The 21,055-nt window shown below is 41.6% G+C and overlaps 1 protein-coding gene across 1 annotated transcript in view; it reads left to right on the top strand.

Annotated features, from left to right (window-relative positions):
• LOC118408470 (huntingtin-like) overlaps positions 1-21,055 on the top strand; it is a 34,522-nt gene that overhangs the window by 6,141 nt on the left and 7,326 nt on the right. Inside the window, exons 8-33 of the mRNA XM_035809287.1 lie at positions 636-820; positions 1,476-1,674; positions 2,185-2,641; positions 3,210-3,415; positions 4,434-4,562; positions 4,970-5,093; positions 6,079-6,223; positions 6,648-6,787; positions 7,080-7,143; positions 7,819-7,919; positions 8,435-8,690; positions 8,996-9,213; positions 9,746-9,906; positions 10,765-10,982; positions 11,504-11,639; positions 12,540-12,658; positions 13,065-13,172; positions 13,487-13,564; positions 15,147-15,364; positions 15,907-15,985; positions 16,560-16,721; positions 16,871-16,926; positions 17,232-17,380; positions 17,891-18,027; positions 18,883-18,909; positions 19,022-19,111. Of these exons, the coding sequence (XP_035665180.1) occupies positions 636-820; positions 1,476-1,674; positions 2,185-2,641; positions 3,210-3,415; positions 4,434-4,562; positions 4,970-5,093; positions 6,079-6,223; positions 6,648-6,787; positions 7,080-7,143; positions 7,819-7,919; positions 8,435-8,690; positions 8,996-9,213; positions 9,746-9,906; positions 10,765-10,982; positions 11,504-11,639; positions 12,540-12,658; positions 13,065-13,172; positions 13,487-13,564; positions 15,147-15,364; positions 15,907-15,985; positions 16,560-16,721; positions 16,871-16,926; positions 17,232-17,380; positions 17,891-18,027; positions 18,883-18,909; positions 19,022-19,111 (3,962 nt within the window). The remainder of the gene's footprint in view (positions 1-635; positions 821-1,475; positions 1,675-2,184; positions 2,642-3,209; positions 3,416-4,433; positions 4,563-4,969; positions 5,094-6,078; positions 6,224-6,647; positions 6,788-7,079; positions 7,144-7,818; positions 7,920-8,434; positions 8,691-8,995; positions 9,214-9,745; positions 9,907-10,764; positions 10,983-11,503; positions 11,640-12,539; positions 12,659-13,064; positions 13,173-13,486; positions 13,565-15,146; positions 15,365-15,906; positions 15,986-16,559; positions 16,722-16,870; positions 16,927-17,231; positions 17,381-17,890; positions 18,028-18,882; positions 18,910-19,021; positions 19,112-21,055) is intronic.

Here is a 21,055-nt window from a genome sequence, read left to right as displayed (position 1 = left end):
TTCTTAGAGCGATCTCCTTTTTATTGTTTTTTTAGTCAGCAAACTTGTCAATACAGTATATAGGGCCACGTACTTTACAAAACAAAGATGATAACTTTGCTGGATATTGGTTATCCAAAGTATGTAGTTTCTTTTATTTGTTTTAGTTGCTATCCAAGAAGAAAGTGTGGTCTATTTTAGTAGAGCAACATGTACTGCAGTGCTTTTTTTCAATGCTAGGAGGCGCTGCAGTTTCAGAAGACATATTATGGTCACTATACAGACACGATTCATAATGGGAAAAATAATCTATCCCCAAACTACCAAAATGTGACCATTGTTATGCAGAGATGGTCACCCATACTGGTTTGACTCCTGCAAGAGAAGATCTAGACAGCAGAGAAGCATAGAAATGAAGAGCTGTCTTGAGGACTTTTCAATTCTTGCTTGTTGGGACAGAGCAAAAATTTCATCCCATCTGCCTCAAAAATTTGAAATTCAATGTATTAGAATATGTTTTCATGAACGTAAAAAGGGTAGTTTTCATGAATCAAATTTAAAGCCTTTTTCCTTACATTGCACTATACAGATAGTGCCTTCCAAGGTTTGAAATAAATAAGTCTGATAGAAACAATGATTGACACTTTCTGCCCCAGGTATGGTGATCCCTATCCAAGAGGATAGGAAGTCCCACACGTTGCTAGGTGTGTTGCTGTGTCTGCGTCACCTGGTGCCACACCTAGCAACCCTGCAGGACCTGGAGGATGACAGTCTAAAGGGCAGCTTTGGTGTCACGAAGAAGGACCCTGAACTGTCAGTCAGTACCGAGCAGCTGGTACAGGTTAGTACACTGTGTAGTAATAACTAGTGAGGATGACAGTCTGAAGGGCAGCTTTGGTGTCACCAAGAAGGACCCGGAACTGTCCGTCAGTACCGAGCAGCTGGTACAGGTCAGTATGGAATAGGGTCATTTTTGGTTTATTGATGTCATTAACTACATTTTTTAAAATAGATTTGTTCAACAAAGCAACTGCCATTTGACCACTGCTAAATGAACTATATAGAATGAATGGCAGAAAAAGTATTGAGCTAGGAGATAGCGGTGAACATTGGTTTTGATGGTTTGAAGACTGTATACATAAAGGAAATAGTTGTCAATGATTTGTGAGAGTTATATAGTTTGGCAATCTGAGGAAAGATTGACAATTGTGAAAGGATTAACAAAAAAGGTTAAAATCACCATTTCAAGATGTCAAATTGGGGACCAGATTGTAAGGTTTGATCCACTCACACCATGATAGAATCTCACCCTTTTCCATAAGTGTGGTGGGTTCTTTATTGTTCTCGAGGCATGCCAGTTCTCAAATCATTCACATGGTACCTTCAGTTTGCTTTTTAAGTCCCATCTAAGAAGACGTCCAAAGAAGTATGGTGAACATCTTCCATGTCTGATTGCCTTGAAGTTCTTTTTTTATTTTTCCCCTTTTTATCTACAGATTTTCGAGCTTGTCCTGCACTACTCACAGCACACTGATCACAATGTGGTAACAGCCTCCCTGGAGACATTCCAACAGCTGCTGCGCACCCCTCCCCCAGGCCTGCTGCCTGTGCTCACCAGACCTGGGTCTATCACACAATCATCCATCTTTAAAGAGGGAGGACAGCACAGAGTTGGAAGTTCCTCCCAACTTTCAGGTATGTGGAATGCTGTGTAGCAACTACCATAGACTAATTATGGCTGTCAATCAATTAGCAGTTCAACCAATGAGAGAGTGGATGCACTTGCGAGCCAGTCATAGTTTCAATCTTAATGTTTACGTCTGTGAAAACGTAGGCTTTGTTTTCGGTCTGTGTGTTTGTTTGTCTTGGTGTGTGTCTGTAGTTATTTGAATATTGTTGAGTGACAGGATGTGAGGTGGAAGATGGTGTAACTGGTGACTTGCAGGATGGGAAGGTTGGCTTGGCCCTGGTCCAAAGTTGGTCCCACGTAGAGAGAATTATAGTGATTCAAACATTCAAGAAATTCACAAAACTCTAGATAGTCCAACTAGGTTTAAGATCTTTGATGTCTTTTTTTTGGTGTTGGATTTCTGCATTTCTGTTGCATTTATATCCATGTATATGTAATATGTTAAAACCCTGCTAAAATAAACATAACACCTTTATTACTTTTGACAGCTATCCATCATTTTTATTGATGTTAAGCTGCAGGTGTTGGTGAAGAAGATTCTGGCATGGAGGATGACAGGTCAGAGGTCAGCTCCACGGCGACCGATGACCTCCCTCCCATCGTGAAACTGAACCTTGACCCCACCATGCAGTCCATGGAACAGTCCTCATCTGCTGCGGACCTGGAAACGTTAGACTCTTCCGCAGCAGAGTCCAGTGGGATAGGGTTACTACAGACTGGTGGGGAGGGGGGCATCTTCAATGCACTAGAGAAAGCAGACAGTTTACCAGACACCCCCACCACAACAGAGTTCCCTGGGAACGTACAGGATTTTCCAGAACATGCGGCCGCAGATGATGTCATCATTAATGCCGACGGAGGCTCGTATTCGAACGTGGAGATAGGTTCGGTTACGGTGGAGGACGACTTTCCCTCGGAAAGCGAGGTCAGTCCAGTGGGCATCGTTGCAGAGTTCATCAAGACTCACCAAAGGTAGGGATGCGCACCAAAATTCAATGTTAAAATTGTATCAGGTACCGGTACGGTTTACAAGGTACAGGCCCTGACTTATAACTATACCTGAATGGTTTCATTTATTTAAATCAACAAAGTAAACTGTGAGCTTCAATAATGATGGAAACATAATTTTTGATATTATATGAATATTATGATATTAAACTTAACAGTACTTACACAATTTTTTAGACTTTATCATCATAAGTATTTCATGCAAGGAACCCAATGCAAGCATTCAAGAGGATCTCAAACCTAAAATTGTGCAAATTTCAAGGAGCGTACAATATTTTCATCTTTTTCCAGTGTAAAAATGTTTATCTTTGTGGTAGGAAAAACACATTTTTTAATCAACTAAAACATAAAACCAGACGCCCTGCTGCAGTATGCTAGAAAGCCACTAGAGGGCCCATTACTATTTGACATGATGTACAATATACATGAGTGTTAGTCACTTTGACATTGACTTTATTTGGATTGTTAACAGTGCAGCAATGAAGAACCTGTGCTTAAATGATTTTCGCCTTACCGTACTCCCTAACCACAGGGCGGACTCCAACGTTAGCGCCGGGAGCCAAGAGGCGGAACGACAGGTGACGGAGGAAGTGTCGCTGGCAGAGGAGGGGTCGGAGGTCGCTGCCAGTGCAGAGAGGATGATGGGAGATGTGGGACACTACACTGACGAGGAGGTCCCTCTGATCTACTGCACACGGCTGCTGTGTTCATCCTTTCTCCTCACTGGGCATGAGAAAGGTAAGGGAAAAATAACTATCAGTCAGAAATAGGGGTGGGTACCAATATGGTGTAACAGGATTCCGGTACAGTGTACTGGTACAAAACCGTTTCTTCTTGTTGGACCAGTCTGAAAAAAATGGACCTGAAAAAAATCAGAGGGATATTGGACCGACTAGAAAATGAACAGATTATACCAGCAGGCGTTCACACATTTTAATATAACAAGACCAAGAGGTAGTAGAGCTAGGAGAGTTGTTTCTTGTAAGAGTTTTGTATTTTTGAAGTAGATGTTTGTCGATAAATGGTAAAATCAAAATATCTTTGAACAATTAGATTATAGATATCCTGATGGGTCCAGGTGTCAGTAAGCTCTTGTGTTATTAAGTTAATGTAGGAATGCACTGCTGGATAGAGCACGCAGAATCAAAAGTGTAAAAACTATAAAGTGAAATTTCAATCTCCCTTTTGAGTCACAACCAGTCAAATGCTAATTTTGCAGTATGGCAGCTATAGTGAAAGCATTCTCCTACGCAGAGGGACCACAGTCGTGTCAAAACGCCTTGTGTTTACCTCTGCTACCTTGTGTACTCAGACCAGTTAGGGACCGCCCTACTTATAAATATTAATGAGCTTGCCCTTATATGGGCAGTCAGCCGTTGGGGATCGGGCGTAGGAGGATGGAGCCATGTACTGTAATACGTAACATGATTGGCTGGTAGCTTCCCAGCGGCCTTTGCGAGACAGCTTGCGACAACAAAAAGCCCAAGAAAAGCCTATTCTCTGATTGGTTGACAGCTGGTTTGTGGCGACAATCATAATAACCCCTGATAGGGCATGAGATAGCAGGGCCCCATAGGCTAATGCCGCTGGGGACTGGGCGTTAGGAGGATGTAGTGAAAGTGATTACTTGATTTTGTAATATTAGGTACATGTAATTGTGGTTATTCTATTGAAAGTGATTTGTTGAATTGAAAGGTATGTAGTACTACATTGTATTGTATCCTTACATGAAGTTTGGATGTGACGGTGTTTGCAGGCCTGATCCGTGACCGTGAGGTCCGTGTGAGCGTGAAGGCCCTCTCGCTGGGCTGCCTGGCGGCCATCTTTAATCTCCATCCCAGGGCACTCAGCATCAAGCTGTTTCGACCTTCCCAGGACACTCAAGGTAGGACGTTTTGAAGGTTTCCAACTAATTATTAGTTACATTATGTAGGCTCACAGCTATACTTTGTGTGTAAAACCTTTTCTTTGTATGATGATAATCTGACTAAGAAGTACAGTCAAACCTGTTCAAAGAGCATAATTATAGTAGTATTTTCTGTTTTGATGTTATGTTATTATGTGAAATTCTCCACTACTAGATCCATAAAACTGAAATGTGAAATTAATTGCCTCTGTATTTACAATAGGTGATGTCTTCAGGTAAGAAAATGTCTTCAGTATTTGAAGTATAATACAGAATCTGATGTATAACCCTCATGTACAAGGCTTAGCATAATCATATATCTGGTAGTAATTCTGCCCATATTCAACCATGAACGATTGATCCATCCATTGTTAATGCTATCCCAGGCCCGGAGAGCAGACAGCTTGTGCGGGACATCCTCCTCTTCAGTAACCATGGCGACCCTCAGCTGAAGGGTAACACGGCCGTCCTGGTCGGAAACTTCATCCACTCTGCTCTTACAGAAGCCAGGTAGGTTGGGGGGTTTTCTTTGCACACTAATGCATGACCTGTGGATCCAGGCTATCTGTGATCCAGGGCTCTAGCCAGCGTCTGTTTTTCCGTCAATTGACGGAAATTTGCTACGTTTGACGGAAAAATTTTAAAACCAATCCGTCAACTTTGACGGACAAAAATCTGATAAAAGCTCCTTGGTGGAAGCTACAGGCTGCAGGGTTCTAGCTAGTGCATTTTAGTGTAGTGGGCCACTACGCTAAAATTTGTGACCACTACGCTAAAATAAGGCCCACTACGCTCATTTTTAACTAGTGTAGTGGTGCTTTGCTATCATTTACTTGTTCACCAATGTCTAATCAATATCTAAACAATGAAAAATGATGATATGCCATTCAAAACTGACTGTGATGTTAACAGAATACCAACTTTTAACTCAACATTATCAAAATCTCACCGTGGAGGGGCCAAGACCCCCCCTTCCACACCAATCTCCTGATTGGTCACTTTGCTACCATGCCATTCCCACTACGCTAAAATAAAATCCTGGCTAGAACCCTGCGCTGCTTGGTTTGTTTGTTTGTTTTGCTATTGTTATGATTGTTGATAATGTGTGTCGGTGCCTTTCGCATACGATAATCTCATTAAAACCTGTTTTTCAAGGTCTCAGTTCAGTCTCTCTAACTCCTGGAATAGTGTTTTCGCGACAATGGGAATTGGCTGAGTAGAGCCCTGCTGTGATCTTAAAGCTTTGATCCTGTAATTTCGGGCCTCAGTATGACCTGTGGATCCAGGCTATCTGTGATTTGTGATTGCTGTGATTTCAGGCTGCAGTATGACCTGTGGTTACAGGCTATCTGTGATTTGTGATTGCTGTGATTTCAGGCCTCAGTACGACCTGTGGATCCAGGCTATCTGTGATTTGTGATTACTGACTGATTTCAGGCCTCAGTACGACCTGTGGATCCAGGCTATCTGTGATTTGTGATTGTTGTGATTTCAGGCTGAAGTACGACCTGTGGATCCAGGCTATCTGTGAGGAGCAGGGCACCCCTCCCGTCCTGCTGGAGTCCCTGGTGTCCTGTCTGCAGACGTGTCTGACCGACCAGGCTTCTGTCACCTGCAGAATGGCCTGTGTGGCTCTTAAGGTACGACATTAGGCAATCAGAGATGGCAGACTTCATCCCCTTACCCTTACTGCTTTGGAATTCATCTCGACAACTTGTGGCAAGAGACTGTAAACACGTATGTTTTTGCGAGGCCTTCTCAGTAATGTTTTGAACACCTGGATATCTTATGTGTCTAGGGATTACTATTGCTACATTGGCAGTTTTTTTTTCAATTTGGTACTTTTATGGTTAGCAGCAATATTATGACAGTGGACTATCCCCCCAGACTTTGTTTTATGTAGATATTTCAGTTCCAAAACCAGAAACCAAATTGTTATGGTCTTAAGAGACTTTCAAAATTGTATCTCTTAGATATGACTGCACAGGATAAAGCTGTGGTGATTTAGGGTCTTTAATGTCAACTTGCGCTTTTACCAAATTATGATATTTGTGTCCAATGCAGACATGTCTGGTGACATTGCTGCAAAGTTCTTCTGGAGACCTGGGACTGAGACTTGTCCTGGCTACCTTGGGACAGAGAGACACCTCCTACTGGCTGGGTAAAGTGGAGCTGTTGGAGTTGTTGTCACAAGTAGACTTCAAGTGAGTTCTATTATAGCATATCATAGTGTTGTATTTCTAGCCTAAAATTCATTTTGTAGACTGTTGTGAAAGAAGCTATCACCAATGTTCAACCGTTAGCATTGTCAGACTCACCGATCACAGTTCTCTAGTAGTGTTTTAGTGATAGCCTTACTCTATTTGGTTACCCTGTAATTCACGTATTTCAAGATTCATCGAATTGATAAATCATTACTTTTTTGTAAGTTGTCATTTTCTCATACTTTTGTGGAATGGTAACACGTTGCTACATGGATTTTCTATTGTCTTTCAGATTAGTAAAATATCTAGAGGACAGTTTTCCATACATGAGGAAAGGGGACCACAGTTATCTTGGGGTGAGTGTTTTCAGCATTTCCTGATCATTGTTGGCCCTGTGATAACACTGTGATAAAAAGCCATTCATAAGGTACACTAACAATGATCTTAGTACATTGGGGGGAAAATGGCCTCATATACTGGTGTTTCCATCAGTTGCTTAAATTGGTAGAAGTGAAAATACTGTTGGGTAGAGATGTAGTATCATCCGAAACCTACAGCGTGTAGTATGAATACATGTAGTATAAGCCTAGCCTAGCCCTTATTGACCGCTGCACAGTCTAATGTTTTATGTATTGACCCCTATGATCAGTAGTCAACCATCAAGGTCTGAACTAGGTTCGTAAGTTTGAAACAGCTACAAGGCACCATCCTCCTTTGCAGGGACATCCAACGACAAAACCGCCTGTCTGTATATACCCTGCTTTCTCAACCGTCACTTTTAGTTCCTTTGGATGTCCCCCCAAACCAGCTATCAGCCAATCAGAGAATAGGACTTTCAGTTTTTAAAAGGGGTCTCGCATATATGAGGGTAAGCTCATTGATATTTATAAGCAGGGCGGTCAGGAACTAAGGGTGATGGGTGAGAAAGCAGGGTACATCCAGACAGGTGGTTTCGCTGTTGGATGTCCCTGCTTAGAAGGATACAATGCATATGACGGAGATGTATTTTGATAGATGTGTTTCTGTCCCAGGCCATGAACTGTCAGCAGAGACTGTTGGAGGACATCGTGTTACACCTGATGGGGGATGATGACTACAGAGTCAGACATGCTGCTACTGCAGCGCTGGGCAGGTAAGGATTGAAACACTCTAATTGCTTTTTGTTTGTGTACTATAACCAGTACACTCAGTCTGCTTTTAACCTGCTGCCTAAGCCCATAGCCAATTGAGAATTGTTGCAAAACAGCTGCTTTAGTATGCTAAAGGTTAAGGCATATCAGTCACCGCCAGTACGTAAAGAGAAGAACCCTATCTCTTATTGATAAATGTAGTAGGTTCTTTAATAAGCTGCAATGTCAAACTCTCCTCAAACACATGACCTCCATTTTTCAACGATTCCCATTTAAGAGGACATCCCTGTATCTAGCTGAAACCAGTTTCTCATTTTTGGCTAGTTTGATTGAGGAAATTTATGTAAAAAGCCTGAGTGTCCAAAGTGGTCAGGACTTTTTAGGGATTCGAACCCTGGACCTTTGGATTCTGAAACAACTTTCTAAGCACAAGGCTTCAGGATGCTACTGAATGTCTTCACGAGAGGTTGTTGTCTTCTTTGTGTAGAATGTCAATGCTATCAATCTTGACCTTCAGGCTTGTACCGAGGCTGTTCTATCCGGTGGACCACCCCCAACACGACCCGGTAGTTGCTTCAGCCAAAGAGTACAGTTCTGCCCACCTGGAGCAGGAGGGACAGCAGCAGAGTGAAGAGCCGTACCGCCCTCCCCCCTGCACCATGTGGGGTTACGAGACGTCCGGACTGGTCAGCGCAAGCCTGGAGTCCAGTCTGTCCAGAGTCGTGTCTGCCATCATGAGGAGACTCAACAGTTCCACTTCCAAAAGCTTAACAGTGAGTTTGTTGTTGGTTACTATCTGTGTGGTTACTTTCAGACATGTGGAGAAAATGCAGTTAATGTTTGTACACAATACAAGTATCACTCAAGGAACTTGGTATTTGTTGTACATTTTGTAAGAAGTCCACTATTTAATTATTGAGCCAGTTGTAAGCATGCAAATGAATAAAATTTAATTTTTGTGTATAACTTTCATTGCTGGTTTGTCACTTAATAAAAGTTCTCCTAAAGGACACTTTCTCCCAGATATTGACCCAAACTATCACTGCTGTGTAAAACTGCTGTGTGGTTCTGTCCCCAGTTCGGGTGCCTCCATGCCCTGTGCCAGTTGTCCCAACAGTTCCCCGTGTGCCAGTACACCACTGCCTGGTGCTGTGTGGGGATCACCACCTTCACTCCCAAGGACTCCAGCGGACGGACCAACCTACCCAGGCCGGGCAGCCGCTCGCGCAGTCTCAACGGCAGTCTGACTAGTAGCATGACTAGCAGCCTGACTAGCAGCATTACTAGCACATCCAGGTGAGAGTTCTTACATTATCACGGATTGATTCACAAAATAGCAGCATGACTAGCAGTATAATTTACTAGCACATCCATTTAAGACTCATTTAACATTGTCACTGATTCACAAAATACTAGCAGTGTGACTAGCAGTTTGACAGAAGCAGACTATTACTTAGTCTAGCACATCCATTTCATCTTACAATACATTGTCAAGTAATGATATTAAACAGTCTGTGTAAAATGTTTCTTTGACTAAATTGCAACAGTTACTGTTGAGTATCTAATGCATTTGTAGTCATGTATAATAATGTACTGTAAGTATTAGATTCTTTCTCCTAAGATTATGTTGTCAGACATATTAGGACTGACTGATGAAAAAACATTGAGATTAAGGATGGAAGATGTTACATATGAGTGAGGGGTATATAGAAATTTAAAGGGGTTTGAAAAAAATGTAATGTTACAAAACACAGTAGAATGGAATGTGAGACGTTGTTTGTTTTGTTGCTTTTTCGTGACTTAATTGTTATTTAATATTTGGCATTAGTATCAGCAGTGTGTCCAGCCAGCTCAGCATGGAAGAGTCCATCACAGGATCAGGAGGGGGGCCCCTGCCCATGGTGCTGTCCCTCCTGCTGTCGTCATGGTTACCGCTGGACCTGGCCGCCCACCAGGACGCACTCCTGCTGGCAGGCAACCTTCTAGCAGGTGTGGTCTCCATGGAAACAGTAACAATCTTTTTTTTTTCGTACACTTACATGCATGTAAAAATGGTTATGATTTGAGTGAGATTGTAAAAATAAGTTTAAGGATTTGACCCTTTGAAAGAATGAAGGACACATTGTGTGTCCTCTGACATCATCTTAAAGTCATGTAATGATACACACAGAATATAATGGTAACAGTTAAAAGTCTAATTGATACATGCATGTATATATAACCATCAAGTATTTGTCAATGGGAATATTTTAAAAAGACATAATGATGGTACATGTATTATACAAATCATTTTGCTTAGAAATGTACAAAAAGGAAAGTTGTTCTACACAAACTCTTCCTGTCTGTGGCTATACCCTTTCTGCAGCATTTGTGGACATCTCAAAATTGTGGGAAGCATAGGAGTCACATGAAATGGCAAAAGGACAGTTTTGATTGGAATCACGACAACTCAAAGCCTGAAACAAATTTAGCCATTAAGTGACAGATTGAATAATACCTTGCAAGTACAATTTAGTATCTAGATAGCTGACCAAGCAGAGAACATACTGTAAATGCAGAAACTTTTGCGGTTTTCGTGGTGGCCTCTTCACCGCAAACTTAAAACAACCGCAAACATTTTTCCATGGCAGTAAGAGATTTAAGTGCATGGTGCTACCATGAACTTAAAACCACCGCGAAAAGTCCTTTTTCCCACTACCACGAAATTAAAACCCCAGCAAACTTAAATGCATTTGCAGTAATTTAGCTTGGATTAAACTGTATTTAAGAGGTTATCAACTAATGGTTACCGTTACGGTAGTGATTTGCCATCTACTGCATAATAACTAATATGTACCCTTGGTCTAGGCGCAGCTTCCAGGTCCCTGAAAGCTCCATATGATGAGGAAAAGCCCACAGGGAAGGATGGAGTGAAAGAAGTAGGGAAGGAGGAGGAGGATGGATGGCACGCCCTTCAGGACAGGAACCTGGTGCCGCTGGCCCAACAGCTGCTGTCTCACCTGGCCAGGGTCGTCAATGTCTGCTCACATGTCATCGAGCAGGTCATACCTGGGCCTCCTGCTAAGGTGGGGAGTCTCTCTACATCTCCGTAGCATTTAAAGATGTAGCAAAGAAAGGCACAGAAATATGTGATGCAAAAGGATAATACTAAAAGTAGATAATTATGTACAGTACAAGAAAGACTAGTACAGTTTACCTGAGCCCATGCAATCACTTATGGAGATGTGGTAAACAAATACACATACATACATTAGCTGGTTTTATTTGTGGTTGGTTTCATGATATCAAGGCAACACAAATGGCACAAAGGTCAATGTTTTCCCATTACCATGTGTTGTAGAATGTTTCCCATCTTACATATTTTGAAGCTTAAGAAGTCTAAAGAAGGTAAAGATTCTGTTGCAGTTGTGTTCAATTCTTTTACATGTTCATGTATCACAGGGCCTTGCTATCAAAAATGTGATTGTGATGTTTTTTTAATTACTCTGTTTAAAGATGATACATACATGTAGATAATGAATTAAGTTTTTGACAAACTTGTAAACTTGATGTTCAAATCTGGAAACTTTTCTCTTCGCCCTTGCAGACTGCCCTCCCCTCCCTACCCAACGCCCCCTCCCTCAGTCCCATCAAGAGGAAGCCCAAAGGTAAAGACGGAGTGGACCAGGGCAGTGCCACTGCCAGCCCCAGTAAGAGTTCTGCCAAGAAGGGCTCAGATGCAGGTCAGCACACAAACCTTTACCTTTCACATTCCTCAAGTAACTATGGAAAGTTTAGGACATCTTGTGTTATTTTGTCAAGTGCCTGTGTTATGACTAGTGGTAGTCACTTTTCTCGTGCACAGGATATACAAATGCACTGCTGTAAGGGATGTGGCATTATTTTACAGTATAACTTTATTACACAACAATTGTACGAGGTACAAAGTATGGCATCTACATAACTACAGTTCTATAGCGTAACTAACTAATACAGGAGTTGTAGTATGGGATAAGCTTCTTACAATCATTGGAAGCTTTTACAATCAGTTGAGGAGTTTCTAATATCCAAACCTTCTTTGATATATTTTCCTATATCTGCCATGCAGGGATTGTCACATGTCATGATGTATTTGAATTTGCACTTCAGGTCCATTGAGATAAGTCCTTGTGTATAAAATGACAACCTTCTGTATAGAGAATTGCGTATTTCAGAATATTTGGGACATACAACCATAAAGTGATATTCGTCTTCAATTAACTCTGGACAGAATGGACAAACTCTCTGGTCGATAGGGATTTTTTTGAATCTCCCGGTTTCTATATTTAATTTGTGACAGCTAATTTTACATGTGCCCATTGATGATTCTTACCAGCTAAGATTTTCTGGTATTTTTTATTGCTGGTTGTAACATAATTATGAAGGAACTGTTCCTGACAGGATTTTATCACTGGCAGCACTAATCATTGGTGTTACGACAGAATTCGATAAGTTGACTTGTGTACAATTTGCAGTTACCTGTTGTTGTAGCTACATATACTTAGGACCTCTTACGGTAACTCTGACTTGTATTTCTTTACTACACCGTTCAAGCAAATTTAGATGTTTACTAATATAGGCAGTGTTCTATTTTACCATCCCAGGTTTGCCCACAGAAAAGGAGCCAGACCGCCCCAACAAGAGTAACATTGGGACCTTCTGGCAGCTGCCGGGGTACATGAAACTGTACTCTGTACTGAAGGGAGCCTACTCTAACTATAAGGTAACAACAGAGGGAAACATTATAGATAAGATAGACAGCTGCCGGGGTACATGAAACTGTACTCAGTACTGAAGGGAACCTACTCTAACTACAAGGTAACAACAGAGGGAAACATTATAGATAAGATAGACAGCTGCCGGGGTACATGAAACTGAAATATACATTTTTGAATGTAGGACATACTAGTACATTACCCGTATATAAACCAACATGTATGTATTGGTATACAGAGTTTGGGAATAAGAAATTCTTCCAAACTCTGTATACCAATACACTTAGTGTTAGTTTGCATGCATGTGTGTGCATGTGTTTCTACTGTGTACAATGCAGTTTATGTATGTTCTGCAAGAGAATGCTTACTATCTGAGGTTATGAACTGATTGCCTGGTATTGTGACTTGCTGCAGGTATCCCTGGACCCCAGTGCAACAGAGAAGTTCTTAGGTCTGCTAAAGACTGTACTAAATGTGCTGTCCCAGGTGCTGGAGATAGCAACCTTCATAGACATCAGCAAGGTAAGGAAGCGTCTTCTCTTGGTGTTTCTACCTCTTCTGCCTGTTTTTTGCCTTCAAAACTAAAATGCCCCAAGAGATGACGAAAGTGTAGCCTTCGCAGGGAAGTTGTTCCATTCTCTGATTGTACGTGGGAAGTATGACTGTTGTCTGTAGTGTTCTACTTGGGGGAACTTGATAAGTAGAGTGAGTTTGAACTCCTGGTTCGTCTTCTATGTGATGCATTGATATGAAATTCAAACAGTCTCAAATGTTTGTGAAATTGAATCATATATAGAAAAACACCTTTTCTGATGTACCAGCTTTTTCTATTTCAGTATGTAGAGGAGCTGCTTAGTTACTTGAAGTCTACGGTTGCCATGGAGCCCACATCAACAATCCAGTGTGTAGAACAGGTAGGAACCTGCAAAAAATAAGGCTTAGTGCTACACCAGCCCAGTATTGAACAGTTCTAGTATGTTGTTAATAGAATTTTCATCTATCAGTGACTGCTTTTTAAAGGTAAACAGACGTACCTCCAAATTTTCGATGGCTGTCCATCTTGATCACAGAGTGACCTAGTTCTCGCGACTAGGTCTAGTATGTTAACGGGAGGTGCCCCAACACGGTACGCTTTTTCTTGCGCTCAAACTCATGGCGCTCCATCACTAGTTACCTGAGAGTGGTCAAATTTTGATGACTGAATTTTGTTCACATAGATTTGAACAACATACTTGAATAAGAAATGCATTCATGTGGTTCATGAACCTTTCGCGCTGCATGTTACAAGCGGCAAACACTGTGAGACAATTTCGTGTATGTAACCTTCCAATTTTGTGCTACGCTGGACAGTGTGCCTAACTCGGTACGCTTTTTTTACATTTTGCTCTCTTCAGGAGTAAGTGGTAAATTTAAGTACACAGAAAAAAATTAATAATATGATATTTTAGCTTTCTTTTGACAGTAAAATCTTGACTGTATGTACTTCTTGTCTCACATGAGGAAGGCTGTACCTAGAACAATCCAGCTCATGTTTTTACGGGCAATGGGCTGAATGCACTGATTGTGAATGCCCGACTAAAAAAACCATTACGAAAAAAAGACACCGCTAACATCAACAAAACTCGGTCTGATTATATGAAAATATCATCTACATCTCTCTATCAAGTCTTATTTTCATAGACAGCACGTATCATTTGTTACAGTCAAACAAATCTTTGGAGCGTTCTCTAGTCTGTCACCTTCACGGCCACACTCCCTTGGGAGTACAATGGTGGCAATGTTTATGTCGCTTCCTTTTGGTTGCTTTTCTACTCAACAGACATTTGAAGACCCATATTCATAGTGTTTTATGGAGCTTTATTTATGTGTATCATGGCAGTTGTGTGACTGCTTGAAAGAGTTCGTATAGTTAGCGACACGAGCCGCCAATACGCAAAGGCCGGTGACCGCAGTGATTCAGCACTGTCAACATTACTGTTAGAATTCTGTTTTTTTTTAAACATGAAGTAAATATGTTAAAGTATACTTGGAATGCGAATTAAAGCTGTGTGCATGGACTTGATTTATTTACCTTTGTAATCAGCATAGTCAGTGGCAACAAACACGGTGCACTTATGGATAATAAGATCAGCAAAAAAATCCGTTCCGTCTTACGACGGGAACCGTCTTAGGGCGGCCCCCGTTATAATTCATCACATGAAAAATGGAAGTATGTTTTTTTGTGTGTCTGTGTGCTTGTGTATGTACGTCTGCTTGTGATGCTTGTTTGTGTTAAACTTTCCAGATATTTTTAGTCAGCATAACTTAATAGTGGTTGGATGCATTGTCATGATATTTGGTAGTACTCAAGGTACAGACACTACAGGGGGTACGGACACTTCTGGGGGTATGGACACCACTATGGGTAAGGAAACCACTGGGGGTAGGGACACTACTGGGGGTACGCACACTACTGCAAGTACAGACAAATCTGTTTATCTATTGGTTTCATTTCAGCTCCTGAAGGCTCTCTTCGGCACCAACTTGGCCAGCCAATGGGACGGCTCGCAAACTGCGGAGACTTCGCGTAAACCCGGGAAGGCAACCCGGCTGTCCTCCAACATGAAGCCTGGGCTGTACCACTACTGCTTCACCGCGCCCTACACACAGTTCACACAGTCTCTGGCTGCTGCCAGCTTCAGGACATCACAGGCAGAGGGGGAGGAAGGGGGAGGGTGAGAACTTGATGCTAAGAAATATCCACTGTAGGGTTATCATGCGCCACACTTTATTATCATATAGCCAGGCTCTGTGTATTAAGTTTAAGATTTTCGGTAATGGGTGCCTTAATTTGCATATTGTACGGATTTCCCAACAATGTCAGTGGCATCATCCAGATTGTTAAAAGAGCACACCTCAGAGGTATAGAAACAGTGACAAAATTTGTACGGACCACAATGCACATTTATCGGTCCCTGTCACCAGACTACAAGCCTCCATTCCTATTGGTTACAAAGACATCATGGCATAACATTCATGGTGTTATAGCTATAGGTCACTGGCCACAGGTGTAACTGGTGTTACAGTGTGCATCACTTTAAACGCCTTGGGCAAATCATTGACCCTTAATAAATTGTAAGTTGTGTTACAAGTGTCTGGGAGAAAACTGCCACTACAATTTTGCAGACAATCTTGTTAAATCATGATATTTGACATCTTCAGACAGTTAACTGGATGTTAAAACTTCAGTTGATGATTTTTTTTGGGTTCCCGACAGGATTTTGAGCTGGTTCAAACACAGATCATCAGACAAGAAAGTATCGCCTGCCATCGCCAAACTGGTCAAGGGAGACAAGGTAGCCTTTTTGGGGCCAGTCATACACAAGTGGTTATAGTTTCTGCTACATTATAATAAGTGTTGTTTTATCCATTATTTGAAACTGTATTCAGTAACTATGAATTTGTTGACAATTGTGTTATTTAATCATGATTTAAGATAAGTGCCGGTGTGTCCTAAATGTCCTGATGAATTACATGTATGTGGAGGGGATTAGTTGCTATAGGGCTACCTCACTGTCAGTGGTACAGTGGTGTTGTCACTGCATTCTAAGTTGAATTTGTGTTACCCTTGACTTTACAATGGGAATATCATGCAAAACATACAAACATGAGTCTGCTGCATGACTGAAAAGACAACAAAACTCACAAAGCATAAAAATTAATAGATTTGCTTTCTATGTATCGAATTTGTTGGGAGCTCTGTCCATTCACTCGGATCTGTAGCAGTCATCATCATCATTATCTTTGCCCCTTGTCAGTGTTCACTGAGACGGGCCGTGTATATCAGGATACTGCAGCTTCAGTAAGATAGCCCCTTATGGTTGAGTACCTTGGTTGAAACAGCTTTGTGAGGTGTCCTAACTTTTCCAGACTCCCATCCACAACTACATCCGTCTGTTTGAGCCGCTGGTCATCAAGTCTCTGAAGCTGTACACGGTGACAAGCTCCGTCACACTGCAGAGACAGGTGCTGCACCTGCTGGCACAGCTGGTACAGCTGCGCGTCAACTACTGTCTGCTCGACTCCGACCAGGTACTTCCAGATGTTGTTGTTTGTATGACTACGGGTGCACATTGGAGAGGGCTATATTATATAAACCATAACTGTTACTGTAACAGTTGCATTCAATACATCAGATTCTGTTCCTAATGTGTCTGAACAAGCATACTTCTCTGTTTCAGATTTTCATAGGTTTTGTCATCAAGCAGTTTGAGTACATTGAAGCTGGTCAGATCAGGTATGTTCATCGCATTTTCTCCACTTATGTAATCGGGATGAAAGATCAATAAGATTAGAAGTGACCTTGTGTGTTTGGCTAAAGAAAAAAAAGATTGCTATAAGGAAGCAGCAGTGCTATTAGCTACAAAATAAAACAACGTAACTCTTCATTTTAATCAATATATTTCAGGGTAGAGATTGTAATCTGACAGAATTGCAACAATCCTTTAAGAGAAGATCTTTAAATTTGACTGAATCTAAATTACATTGTCTACCCTATATGTCGTTTCAACCAAAATAAATGTTGTTCTGTTTCTAACACAGAGGTTCAGAGACACTGATCCCGCCCATCTTCCACTTCCTGGTGCTCCTGTCGTACGAGCGGTACCACTCCAAGTCTATCATCGTCATGCCACGGATCATCCAGCTGTGTGACGGAGTCATGGCCAGCGGACAGAAGGCCACCAATCATGGTCAGGGACACTTAAGTTCTTACTGACATGTTTTTTTTTTGTTACTAAGTATGAAAATAACCCTAACTTGGTACACTCTTTTTTGACTGCTGATGGTGAATCATTGTAAAATAATCATTTAGCAAGAATCTTGACGTTATTCATTTTGTCTGCCAATTAGAGCTTATGGCAACTTGAGTTATTTCCAATTACAATAAAGTCACATGGACAAGTTTCCCATGCAACTATCAACCAATCAGCACTAAGGACAGTGACATGTCTGTTCTTGCTTACAATAACCAATCAGCACTAAGGCCAGTGACATATCTCTTATTACTGCCAATAACCAATCAGTGGCAAGAACAGAAACATGAAGCAAGGGCCAATCAGCAGCAAGATTGCAAAATATGTTACGATTTTCAATACAGGTTTTTATGTCATCTTGTTACCTACACGATGAATGGATGTTCTATTTAATAATAATAAGGGTAATGATATTGCTTTTCTAATACAATACATGCCACCATGCAGCTATCCCAGCCCTGCAGCCCATCGTGCATGACCTGTTTGTGTTGAGAGGCAACAGTAAGGCTGACCAGGGGAAGGAGCTGGACACACAGAGGGAGGTGGTGGTGTCCATGCTGGTCAGACTCATCCACTATCCAGAGGTCAGTCCATTGACCATTGTCTTTCTTGATAGGAATGGATCCTTTTGAAATGTCATTCAGAGTTAATGCATGTTTCTGCATACATACTTCTGGTATACATGTGTATTTACTGTGTATGCGTGTTTTTTTATGTGTATGATTGTGTGTAGTGCAAATACATGTTTATGCATATAAGCATATATAAAAACTGAGACGACTAAAGGTCATACTTCTGCCAGAGATACCAATTTTGTGCATTGAGTGTAGAGTTTCTTCTCGCATACAATAGAGAAATAAGGAGGTGTCTAAAAATTAAACAAGATTAAAAAGTCTTACTTCTCATTTGGATTGAATGATGATCGTAACTTTTATTCTAGGGGAGCATAATTGTGCTATTTTTCATTGTCAATTTATGGTAGACACCATTTTCAGCATGAGAAGTCTGGACCTTGGCCTGTCCCTAGTGCTGAAACTGTGACTGTTATAAAATGCTTCCATCCAGTGTTATTTCACTCATGGAAAGCAAAGAAGTTAAACTTCAGTTTTATTCTGTGGTAGTCCTACCAGGTGCTTGATATACTGCTGTAGACGTGTGAGGAATCTGAACCTTAACCTGTCCATAGTGCTGAAGCTGTGGCTGTCATCAAATATTGCAATTTAGTGATGTTTTTGGACTTTCTGAACTCATTGAATAAAAAGTAAAACTGTATTTTGTGATTGTAATACTAGTGCTGACCATTGTGCTCACAGTATATTCTATAACTGTAATACTAAGTGCTTGAGATGCTGACTGTATATTCTGTAACAGTTACTGTAATACTAGGTGCTTGAGATGCTGACCATTTTGCTAACTATATTATGTGATTGTTGTAATAGGTGCTTGAGATGCTGACCATTGTGCTGACTGTATATTTTGTGATTGTTGTATCAGGTGCTGGAGATGCTGACCATTGTGCTAACTATATATCATATGTGATTGTTGTACCAGGTGCTGGAGATGCTGACCATTGTTCTCCAGCAGTGCCACAAGGAGAGTGAGGACCGGTGGAAGAAACTGTCCAGACAAGTGGTGGACATGGTGCTGCCCATGCTGGCCAGACAACAGGTTTGTTTGCTTGTTTATTCAGTATCTCCATAAGTAAATTATACCTGCCACTCATCATCCTGGTGTCCCTTTCTGATAGTACATACAAACATAAATACTGTTCATTCATAATTTAGCATAATTGTACTCATCTGAAGGTTTATGATAACTTAGCAATGCAAACTGAGATAAAAATCAGGAAAAATTAGAAATTGTACTAACCTGTGCAGGACAGGTATAATTGTCCCTGCATCCCTCGTTGTCAGGCAGACTGAATCAGAGAATGACTTCAGGTGTATCTGAGCCTGACCACCCCCATATAGCCTCACTTGGTAGCTCCCAAAGTTGAAAGGTCACGGGTTACCCATGATTCCTCGCCGCGCATGCGCATCAGTCTACTGTTTGTAGAACTCCTGGCCGAAGTAGTCTCGGGAGGGACTTCACAGGAACAAGAAAAATTCCTTACCTGCCAGGGAGGGAGTCTGCCTGACAACGAGGGATGCAGGGACAATTATACCTGTCCTGCACAGGTTAGTACAATTTCTAATTGTCCCCTGCATCCTCTCGTTAGTCAGTCAGACTGAATCAGAGAATGACTTCAGGTGACTTTGTAGCCTGAGGCCAGGACATAAGACCAGTACATGAAAATAAGATATCACATGGATGTCACATGAAGATGTCACATGAATATAAGATATCACATGAAGAATTTACATGACAGATGTCAGATATCACATGAAAAATGATATCACGTGAAATGAGATATCACATGAAATAAGATATCACATGACTTCTGAATTCACAAATAAGCAGAGGGAGACCAGATGGTTGACTCAAACGAGCCCCCCCCCCCTCTTCTTTTGCCGCAGCAACCACAGAAGCACTTCTTGTGGAGAGTCCAGGAACTGGGTATGACCAAGGTTGGCTCCTGTAGAAACAGAGATAAATCATACCACAGAGGTTGCAGGAGTCACAGCCTGATGTGGCTCCAACCAGCACACACAAACAATCCTGACATAAACCGTGACTGAAGTTGTTGACACCTAGACCTTCCATAGAGGGGACTGGAGAATTCTCCTACCCCGCGGCAAAAACTTGGCAAACACAACATGTGCCACCAAACCTTACCATGGAACCATAACAACTTATTGAAGGTGACACTGAATCCGTCAAGAAACTCTTCTTGTACTTGACCTCCAAGAAGGAAGAGATGGAACTCTTACTGCCAAGTAAAAATAATGATTAATGAACAAGCTGAAGTGCCAGGATCTCACTGGAAAAAACCATTATTAGAAAACTTTACCAATGTTCCATGTGAAACATACTTAGGTAAAGCTGGCCGTCCCTCATAAGAAACGCCTTACCAGCAGGAGTGTTCCTAAAGGTTGACCTTCTGCGTTGTAGATTGAAGATCTGTAGATCTGTAGAGAACAAGGTCCTGACCGTAGAACTTCCCACACAAGAACTGTAAGAAAACCAGCAGTGTGTTAGAGATGCAGGGACCCTAGTCCTCCTGACTGCACCAGCTACTCAAGTTGTAACAATTTGAGGAATACTGAATCTGTATTCCAAAAACCCCAGTACGCCCTCAGGAAACTGCGTAGTGCTGGCACAAGTCTGTACTGACTGTACTGTCACCGGCAACATGCTGTGCAGCTTGTTGAAGCCACTCTACCTCTGAGTGAGTCGCACTCAAGATAGTAGACAGTAGATGTGAAGGAGTAGCAGAACTGGTTCTTCGGCTTACATCTCCAGCAGGTGTGAGTAGTAGACTGCTGTGTCTCATCCGGAGTGATGAGAAGTAGGTGAACCTCATCCTGTTGTATCTCCCAGATTGCCCAACAATCAGAAGAATGTGTAGAAGGTAGACATCTGCCTTCAGTCGATCCATTTTGCAGTTGTGGCTTGATCGGAGTGTGAACCGATCCACCTTTCCAACCAGTAGAAAAGGACTCTGAAAACTCT

Source organism: Branchiostoma floridae, unplaced genomic scaffold (assembly GCF_000003815.2).
Source record: "Branchiostoma floridae strain S238N-H82 unplaced genomic scaffold, Bfl_VNyyK Sc7u5tJ_1589, whole genome shotgun sequence".
In the NCBI taxonomy this organism is placed as follows: domain Eukaryota; kingdom Metazoa; phylum Chordata; class Leptocardii; order Amphioxiformes; family Branchiostomatidae; genus Branchiostoma; species Branchiostoma floridae.
Note: the sequence above shows the minus strand (reverse complement) of the source record. Positions and strands in the feature narration are given on the sequence as shown.